A 10,579-nucleotide genomic window follows, 5' to 3' on the forward strand; every position below is an offset into this window, starting at 1 on the left:
TTCCACAGGACCTCTGCCACATTCAGTACATAGAATGGACAGTGCACACTTAATGAGCAGCTATTCAAAATCTGATTTCACCCCCTTGATCAGCGTGTGACCCTGGCCTTATTCACTGCACTCTGTTTAAACCCTGCACTGAAGACAGGGTAGTTCATTTCCTCCTGGGCTTTCCTATGGGGCTTATCGCTGCAGTATCTACCTTAATTTCCCCTATGAGTGTTTCACAAACATTAATGAGTTGATTGTCAGCTACTCTGTCCATTGTAGAGATGGGGAAATGAGGCAAAGAGTATCCCCACTTTGAGGTGGCCAATCTCAGACACCGGGAATGGGGTTCTTCAGAATACTTAGCATTACACAGCACTTCATGCGTTCAAAACACAGTTCCCGTGGCAATAGTGAATGCTCAGCGCTTCTGCAAATCAGACACAGGGTCTCAAATGAGAAACCCAGAACACGAGGATCACAATTAGTGACAGGTTTGGTTTAAGTGACTTGCCTTGCATCACACAGGAACTCTGTGACAGAGGCAGGGATAGAATCCAGTTCTCCAGAGCAGCATTGAACTGCCTGAATCAGGAGACCATCCTCTCTCTTCCTGCTGTCTTGCCCATTTACTATATACCTTCCAACTTCTACAACAAATGAAGCAGAGGTTCTATAGACAAAAGCCTTGTTCATGACACAGCCCTGATTCATCCCCGCAGCAGGTCTATGCTATGCAATGAATGAGCCTGGGGTCATGTGGAAAAAATAGTATGTGATAAGGTAATCCCAGACTATATCATAACACTGACATTTTCCCTACAAAGTTAGACTGAGGCAGACACCTGGCATGGAAAATTCCAGCCCAAACGGTTTAAATTTGGAAAAATGATATGCAATTGAAAACAGGGTCTTAGAACAGAGTTAGTCATTTTTAATAATAGGCCTACCACAGGCTTGCCCGTAATTAAGGAAGAAAAATATACACTATGGATGTAATGCGCTGGCTTTGTAAGAACCATCCATTATGGGTCAATAGTACCAGGGAATGGACCCGGGACTGTCAAAGCCAAACCCACAGATCTCTACCACTTCAGTTCAAAGAACAACTATAATAGCAGTTACCACTGGAGTAGGACAGCAACACATTTATCCAGCAAGTTACTCTGCATCTGTGTAAATGCTGTGTATAAACACCAGTATAATGTATGTGGCAGAGGTGTTGCCCTGGCTGCCTGAAATGTCAGAAATAACAGTGACAGATGTTGAGTCAGTTTAACGTGTAAATACTCTGAAAATAGTCTGCCACAATATACACTTTTATTGGCTATCAATGGCTACGGGTGGGGGTGAGGAGGTGTCACTTCCTTGTGTATAAAGCCTTCCCATCTCCATGCAGCCTCCTTCATCCGTACAACGGTCCCTTCAGCAGGTCCTGTTGGTAGTGGCTACTGTGACAGGCCCCGGTAGCACATCCCCAAAGACCCTGTGTTCCCAGGGAGCTGGAGAGGGTCCTAGAGCAGTTGTGGAGCCACAGAGATTGTGGATGGGATGGCCTGGCTATCCGGGGATCACTGAGATCTGTGAGTAACTTTGGGGATCCAAGGACGCTGGGTCCCACCTTTATTCCTCAGGGAGAAGGAAAGGAACGTGCTCTACTGGAACAATCTGAGGGAAATTTCCAGGTAGGAGCTGTGTGGAATCTTTCTCCTCAGTTTGCACCCTGGGTTAGTAATGAAGTAAAGGGGGCTGCCAGGAAGAATCTGACCCTACATAGCTATTATTAGTCTATTTTACTGCATTGTCACAAGGTTTCATCTGTAACAGCATCATAGGTACCACTCGACCACCTTTGAGGGAGCCCTGTGACTCCTCTGAGCCGTACGCACAGCGCTGACAGTCTGGATTGCAGGAATAGAGCCTGCGGCAGGGCTTGCTCTGCCGTCCAGTGTGGTGGCATCACCGAGCATCCCCTGAGATTGGGCTTCCTCCAGTTTGCCACTGGCCGTGACGGGGTTAAAACTGGCACGCACTGAACCAATCAGCTGAGGATCCCAGGTGGCCAAGTGGCCCCCAAGGAAATGGGCAAACATGCTTCATAAGGACAGTTGCAACCTGTCTGAGCAGACACTGCCTGCTGCCCGTGCTAGCTCTCCGCTGACTCCTTCTCCGTTAGGGTGCAGATCTCTTTTGGCAGCTGCTCCCCTTCTCGCAGGCATTGGGTACGTTGGCAGGTTTCTGTGTCTTTAAATCTTTCAAACTCCAGGGGAAGAAGGGTAAAGGCTGCCAGGTGTTGACATGGGCAGATGTTCTGTGCAGCGTCAGCTGACTCAGCTGGGCTGTGGGTGTGACTCAGTGAGAGAGTCTGGAGAGCAGGCAGCACAAGGTAGCTGGGGGAACCTCCACTCCATGTTTCCGTGGCCCCTGGCAGATCATTCCAGGTACACAGAAATCTCAGATTCAAAGAGAGCTCGGAGTGTGAAATCCCCAATGCCCTGAGTCAGGGTTTCTCAATGGTTCCCATTTCCAGAGCTGCTGTGTGTTCTGTGCCAAAGAACAGCCCACGGAATATGAGTATTTCCTAAATCACCTCTGATTTATTTGCTTATGGGAATTTCTGTCCTGTCGATACCTCTCACAGCTACAGGGCATCCTGCATCATTGCCCCCCTCTCTGTTCTCCGAATGCCAGATGTCAGCCTCGACCCTTTCTTCTCCTGGGGTGGAATCCCACCTTTCTTCCATCCTCAGACTGGACCCTGGGCTACAGCATAGGGTGGGCCAACTGGGCTTGCCCAGCAGGTCAAAGTCGTTCTGTGACTTTTCTTCTTCCCTTTGGGAGTCTGTGACTTGTGGTGCCCAACCAGTCTTATTGAACCAAATTGTTGTTTCATCTGAACTGTAGGAAAAAAGTGTCACATGGGAGAATAAAAGTTTGTACGTCTGTACGTGACTCTTATCTCAAGCACCGCCACCCCTTTGGGACTTCGGAAAAATAAGCATCTTCTGATTTCCCCACACTGTGTGTGTGTTTGTCTGTGTCAGTTTAAAGATTTTCACAGTACCAGCTGGAAAAAAACCCTCATCACAGCAGAGTAACAGGTGCTGCGTTACAATGTACTAGAGCAGTGGTTGTACTTGGTGGTTGTACAATGGAGTAGAGCTGATGCTGGGGTTCTGCAGACCATGTGTAAGATTACCAAAGTTATTTGCACCTGCATTTGAAATTTTGTCAGGGTCCAGATATGAAAAAGGGTTGAAAACCAGTGTGCTAGAAAATGGGAGCCGAGGGAATAAATATTGTATATGCTGATCCCAAAGCCTCCCCCACTCCCAATAAAGGCTGCAGATTGACCTTATAGAGAGGGTAGCAGCAGCAAAGGATTCCCCAGACTTTTGTTTGCTGACAGGCGCTTGAATGACAGACAGGCTACAATCTTTTCAAGTTCTCAAGAAATCAAGATGACACACGTTACGTTTTAGGTCCCCTTCTAACCTTAGAAATAATCCCTGAAAGAAGTTCCCAGGGGAAAGAATGGGTTCACATGTGTGTGCTAAAGTATGGTTCTATAAATGTTATGCTACAAATTTTCATTATAATACAATTACTACAAACAAATTTTCATCATATGCATGTTTATCGAAGGCCAGCAGCAGGTGTTGGTGCAGGAGTAACTGTACTACATAACGGCTTTTCTTTAGAAAATATTTCAGAGGTATTCCAAATTCTGATTGGATTTGTGCTCTTAACTCTTTGTTCAGTGAGCAGTTATATGACTATGTCTCCTGGTAAGAGACCAGATCCTGCTTGTAACAGTGACATTCAGATTTATGCACACAATAATTCTGATACAATTGTGCAAGACATTCCAAAAAGTCATGAAACAAGAGAATTGCTGGTCTCTGTTTCAGTAAAGAGTAGAGATGAGGTGCAGTCAAGGGAGTTATACAGTGGTTGTATGTAATTTACACCCATCACTGGTTACATGAGCATGTCTGAAGTAACTTGCACTCTCAACTGGAGGTTAGTGCAAAACCTGTTGTAGCAGGTAGTTGCATTGCCTTCCCTGTTTCTGCTTCTCCTGCATTCTGTGTCAAGAGGAATTTCCCCCTGGGAGCAGGTTATCTCGCAGCTGTCCATTGTTCAGCATCTTCTACCTTCCTCTGAAACTTCTATTTCTAGCCACAGGAAAATGGGCTAAATGCACTACTGGTCTGATCCAGTCTGGCATTCCCGGTCGGTGGTGTACGTGAGAATATAGGAGCAGCCACACAGGGTCAAACCAATGGCCCATGAAGCCCAGTATCCTGTCTTCCTAGGGCCAATGCCAGAGGCTTCAGAGGGAATGAACAGAACAGATAATCCTCACGTGTAAATCCAAGAGTATGTTTATTTTTTATGTTCCTTGACCTTCTGGAAGACTCTAGACATGCACTGAGAGCAGAATGATGTCTCCTTCAATATTATCTAGTCTCCTGTTACTTTTCCTTTCAGGAAGAAAAGTTCAAAGCTCCTTGGACCCACACAGTATATCATGTCAGCTGTCAATGACACCAAATTCCAACCTGCAGTGTTCCTTCTCACCGGAATACCTGGGATGGAAGTTATCCATGTCTGGATTTTCATCCCATTCTGCTTAATGTATCTTATTTCCATATTAGGTAATTCAGTCATTCTGTTCATTATAAAAACAGATCCAACCCTCCATGAGCCCATGTACATTTTCCTTTCCATGTTGACCGTTACAGACCTTGGCTTATCGTTATCCACCCTACCAACGACACTGGGCTTATACTCGTTTCATTCAAGGGAGATCAGCCACGATGCCTGTTTTGCCCAGTTGTTCTTCATCCACTCGCTTACGTTCATTGAATCCTCTGTGCTCTTGTGTATGGCCTTTGACCGCTTTGTGGCGATCTGTAACCCACTGAGATATGCTTCCATCTTAACCCCACCGACAATATCTAAGATGGGACTGGCATCTCTGCTAAGAGGGGTTGTCCTAATATTACCACTCCCCATTCTCCTGAAACAGCATCGATACTGTAAGGACAGCATCCTCTCCCATTACTACTGCCTGCACCAGGAGGTCATGACAATGGCTTGTTCGGATTTCAAAGTCAACATCATCTATGGCTTCTTTATAACAGTCTCTACAGAGGGGTTGGACTTGCTGCTCATCCTCCTATCCTATGTGATGATTCTCAAAACAGTGTTGAGCATCACTTCGCATGCGGCGCGCCTCAAGGTCCTGAATACCTGTGTCTCCCACATCTGTGTCGTCCTTGTCTTCTACATACCAGACATTGTCTTAGCTGTGATATATAGATTCGTAAAGAACTCTTTTCCGATATTTTCGATTGTCCTGGGCAATGTCTATATGCTGCTCCCGCCCCTGATGAACCCAATCGTGTACAGCGTGAAAACACAAGCAATTCGTGTGAGAATAATCAGGGCATTCATCAAGTGAAGTGTCAGTTCATCACCCAGCTCCGGAGAATCAAATCCCTGTAACTTGCTTTTTGCTATCCCCAGTCTCCACTGTGCAGGGGGAAGCTCTGGGACAGTGAAAATCCAGCCTCACCAAATGGGAGGCTGGTCCTGTGGTTTGTGCACTGCTCTGCGGGTCAAGGTCCCAGGTCACACAGGAAATGTGTGCCAGAGTTTTGAATTTTTTGTGTGTTGCCTAAATCCTGGTGACCTCCCTTACCCACAAGACCCTCCTTCCTTTTCCCAGCCACGGGATATGAGCATTGGTTCATGACCTAGAACTTAAAGTGATGAAAACTCTTCTCCTTCTTCTGCTCCGGTTGCACACAGCTGTGCATGTTCCTAGTTCAGCCAGAAGACTAGATTTGATGTTGAAATTGCTGGGTGAGTTTCTGGGGACTGGGCGATATGGAAGGTGAGACTTGATAATCACAGTGTTCTCTTCCGTCCTTAAAATCTAGGAATAGTTACACCTCAAAAGGCATTTATTTCCATTGTCTGATGAGAGTTTAAAAACATCTTCCAGTAACTGGAACCACGCATAAGCAACTTCTCCTCTGTGTTTTAAGTCCATTTAGTCCTCCTTGAAGAAAGAACCAGGTTCATACCAAAGCTAGGTGAAATTTTTCAGACAGATTGTTCATTTGCTGGAAAATGCAGATTCAGCTGACCAGAAACGATTAGCAATGTGACAAAATAGTTTTGGCCATTCAGAAGAATGGTCAGGGGTGAGGGAGAAGGTGGTGGGGCTGTCTCTCGTCACCCAACATAATCTTTAGGTCAGTGATTAGAATGCTGTTGTGGGTTGTGGGAAGGCCCAGATTCAAATCCCACCCTTGACCAAACCTGAAATGGAGTCACTAGAAAATCAGAAAAAATTAAGATTTGGTTCAGCCTAAACCAATTCTTTTTCAGTTTTTCAGAACTGCCACTGGACCAAAAAATCAGTTAGGGGTGACACTGGGGGGCCTTTTGGGGGACATGAGCACCCTAAAATTTTCTATAGTAACCCCTGCAGACACCCCGCCTGGTGGAAAGGGTAGCATGGACCACTCTCCAGCCATCCAGCTCTGAATGTTGATGTTATGCAGGGTTGTCCTTAAGGAAAATGGCTCAAGAGGTGAAGGGAGCTCCCGTACAGTGACTGCTGTCCCTGAAGGCTGGGAGCGATGGGGAGAGAAACCAGAGGTGGAGCTTTGTGCAGTCAGGGGAGATTCCCAGAAATGGATCTGACCTGGCCCCAGGAGCAGCCCCGTGCAGGGAAAGAGGAAGTACTGCCCCCCCCCCCCAGCCCAGCCAGGACTAGCAGTTGGAGCCTGGCACAGTGTGGGAGACCCTAGCTGCACATCCCTTCCCCAGAGCTGGACCCAGCGCTCGTGGACTACAGGGGCATTGGTTTGGCTGTGTGTGTACCTGGAGGGGAGTGTTCTATGTATATTGTAATGCGACATACACCAGGGTACAATCTGGACTCTTTGAATGACTGTGCCCCCTTCATTCTCTAGCTCAGGGTGGCTTTTGCACTGCTTTATGATGAACAACACAACCCTCCAGGCTCTGGTCACACATAGCCCTCAGCATGCAACGTGGCGTGAATGCTTTCCCAGCCCCTCATGAACTACACACAGGGCAACACCTGCCACTTCCCTAGGCATAGCTTTGCACCCCAGAAATGTGCATCTCATACTGTCCAGTCCGTTCACTGTACAAAGCAAGCTCAGTAAATCCATTTTTCAAGCAAAGGATAAAAATTAAGCACCAGCATTTCTGTTTCAAGCAGAGTTTCCCACACACTTTTGTTAGAAATAATCAAACAGGTTGTTCCGAGGGTGGATTGGGGAGACGGAACCCTTTATTGCCTGCTCCTTCCACTTCCACGCCGGGATTGAGCAATGAGGGATTTACTTTACAATTCTTTTATCGATAACAGTATGTAAATGTATACTTTTCCAGCAAATCTCCATAGACCTTTATTTGGTTACATTGACACCTATAATAAAATATTAACAACTACATAATGAATATAACTATTCCCTCCCCTGTTTGTTGTTTACAGGGTTACCATACAGAGGGCAGGCACATCACCTTAAAACCTATACATTTTACACTAACAGTCTTTGAAGTAAAGGTATGTCAGGGGGAGAAAGAAGATAATACATTTCCCACCAAAGGACCTTCCTTAGAAGTGATAAGAATTTTATTAGCCTTATTTCCAGCACAGATGGCCAGAAAGGGAGGAAAAGAAGAAAAAGATAACAGACTCTAACTAAAATTCATACCAAATAACAGAGAGAAGATTTGCCCTTGCCATGACCCCGTTCCCTGTAATTTAGGCCTGATTACTTGTCCAGCTTTTAACCCTTTCTCTACTACAACTTTGACCCAACCACACAGGTTGTCTGTATAACGCAGTGTGACATACCCCAGGGTACAATCTGGACTCTTTGAATGGCTGTGCCCCCTTCATTCTCCACCTCAGGGTGGCTTTTGCACTGCTTTATGATGAACAACACAACCCTCCAGGCTCTGGTCACTCATAGCCCTCAGCATGAAACGTTACATGAATGCTCTCACAGCCCCTCATGAACTACACACAGGGCAACACCTGCCACTTCTCTAGGCCCAGCCTTACACTCCAGAAATGTGGATCTTGTACTGTCCAGTCCATTCACTGTACAAAGCAAGCTCATGTAAATCCGTTTTTCCAGCAAAGGATAAAAATTATGCACCAGCTTTGCTATTTCAAGCAGAGTTTCCGCACACACTTTGACCCAACCACACTGGTTAGGATAAAGCAGTGAAACAAATTTCTTAACTACAGCAAGAAGGATTTAAAGTGATCACAAGTCATGAGGCATCGGCGTCAAAATTGATTGGGAAAGAAATGAAAAATAAACACGCCGTCTTATTCCTAAACTTTACCAAGTGAAGTAAGATTTGAAGCAAACAGTTTTTCTCATCCCATTGGATGGTGCAGGCAGTTCACAGTTCTTGGTACACAGGATGGATTTCCTTCCCAGCCTGGGACCAGTTTCCCCAGTTCAAAATCTTTCAAGCAATGTTGGTTCAGTAGAGATGTTGGAGGAGAGAGGTAATGAAAAATCCATTGTTTCTCATTTTGTGCCCTCCTCCTCACCTTGAGTAACATCCCGTAACCCCACTGGGTGTAAGCAAAGCAGTCTCCCACGCATACACGTGAGATTCAAAGTGTAATTTGGGCCTGACTCTGATCTCCTCTTCACCAGTGTAAGTCAAGGGTAATGCTACTGAAGTGAATGCAGTTACTCTGGATTTGACTGGTGTCAGCGACAGCAGAATTTGGTCCTTTCAGTTCAGTGGGGTTATTTACCAATTTTCACTGGTGTGAGAGTATGAGGCCCAATAGGATGAATCTACCCCTCCTGTGACACCACTGAAGGCAATGGGAACTCTGTGTGTAGAGATTCCAAGCTCTTTGGGGCAAGGATTGTGTTTTTGCTCTGTGTTTGTGCGGTGTCTCACACAATGGGGTCCTGGTCCATGAGCACAGCTAGTTGGTGCTACGGCAGTACATATAATGATACTTGATAATTAGTCGAGGATCAAGCCCCTCTTCATGTCTTTCAGTAGCTGCTCTGAAGGGATCTTTACAGCTGTTGAGATTACATTCAACATTGCCTTGGGAAAAACAGAACTGCCTTCATATTTATATCATGATTTTCAATAAATCATGTTCAATGTCCCAGCAACAACAGCAAGGAAATGGGAAAGGAGCCCTGATTCTGCAATGACTTCCTTAAAATATATCAGTGCAATGTTCTCAACCTGGCCAAAATGAAATTTGGCCTCTCAACAAATCTTATTACATAGTTCTGCTTCAGAAAGTAATTGATAAGAGAGGCCAGATGGCAACTCCAGCTGTGATCATCCTCAGATTTTGGTGTCTTCTGAATGCGAACCCATATCTGGTCCCCATCTCTTTAACAGTGTGAACCAAAACTCTGGATCCAAACACAATCTCGCTTTGGGTGGTTCAGAAACTGTCAACAATTTTATCTGGGAAAATACTTTCTAAAAGGTACATTGCAACAGAACACAGAAAAAAAATATTAATAAATATAAGAAAACAACTATAAACTACAAGTACTAACAGAGAAATGATTCGAGACAGTGAATGGCCAATGGCTCTGCAATCACATCAGCAAACTCCCTCAGCTTCCTCGGATGCGTTGCACCTGGACTCATGTGAAACTTGTGCAGGACTTTCTAAACAGGTCTGAGCCTGTTCTTTCAGCACTGCTCACCTTCTCCCCATTCTGCACTGCCCAGTGCTGTAGTCTGGGAGCTGACCTTGTCTGCTAAGACAGAGGCAAAAATAATATTGAATACTTGGGCTTTTTCCACATCCTCTGTCACTAGGTTGCCTCCCCCATTCAGTGAGGACCTGTTTCTTGTTGCTAATATATCTGTAGAAACCCTTCTTTTTACCCTTCGCGTCCCTTGATAGCTGCATCTCCAGTTGTGCTTTAGCCTTCCAGATGTCACTCCTGCAATCAAGCTGTCAAACGCCATGGCAACTATGACCCCGGACACGGAGGAGAAGGCATGGATGAAATGCATCTGGATAACGCAGGCATTGAAATGGATGGATCTGGAATCCAAGCAGAAGATGCTCAGCATGATGGGTAGGGTGGAGACAGATCAGCCCAAGTCTGCCAATGCCAGAATCAAAAGGAAATAGTACACAGGGAGGTGCAGACTGTGATCCATCCATATTCAGCTAGGATAATGTAGTTACCCCAAGATTGCTATAACATACACTGAGCACAGAGGAAGGGCCATACGCCAGCCCAGCAATTGCTGAGAAGGTGAAGCCCAAGTGGCTGAGGAGAGTCTGGTTCACAGCTGACATCTCATGCACTCAATGTCCTCTGACGATCCAAAAAACACCTGCAATAACAGCAGCATTGTTCATTTGCATGTCAGATACAAAAACTGCTACATTAAAAGAACATTATTAAGTTTACAAAGTCAAGCACTTAAAAGTTAGGAGGTGACAGAATTCAGATGGCCTGCCAGCCCTCCTTGGATGTACGCATTATCACACAATTTTTATTACATG

At 45.6% G+C, this 10,579-nt stretch overlaps 1 protein-coding gene across 1 annotated transcript; it reads left to right on the top strand.

Moving 5' to 3' along the window:
• Window positions 1–4,522: 4,522 nt before the first annotated feature.
• On the top strand, window positions 4,523–5,458 carry LOC137154685 (olfactory receptor 51G2-like). Its single transcript, XM_067550437.1, has one exon. It carries the CDS (start codon window positions 4,523–4,525, stop codon window positions 5,456–5,458), a length of 936 nt encoding a protein of 311 aa, XP_067406538.1.
• The last annotated feature ends 5,121 nt before the right edge of the window (window positions 5,459–10,579 follow it).

Source organism: Emydura macquarii, unplaced genomic scaffold, assembly GCF_026122565.2.
Source record: "Emydura macquarii macquarii isolate MOO-44397 ecotype Brisbane River unplaced genomic scaffold, CSIRO-AGI_Emac_v2 contig_1283, whole genome shotgun sequence".
Lineage (NCBI taxonomy): Eukaryota > Metazoa > Chordata > Testudines > Chelidae > Emydura > Emydura macquarii.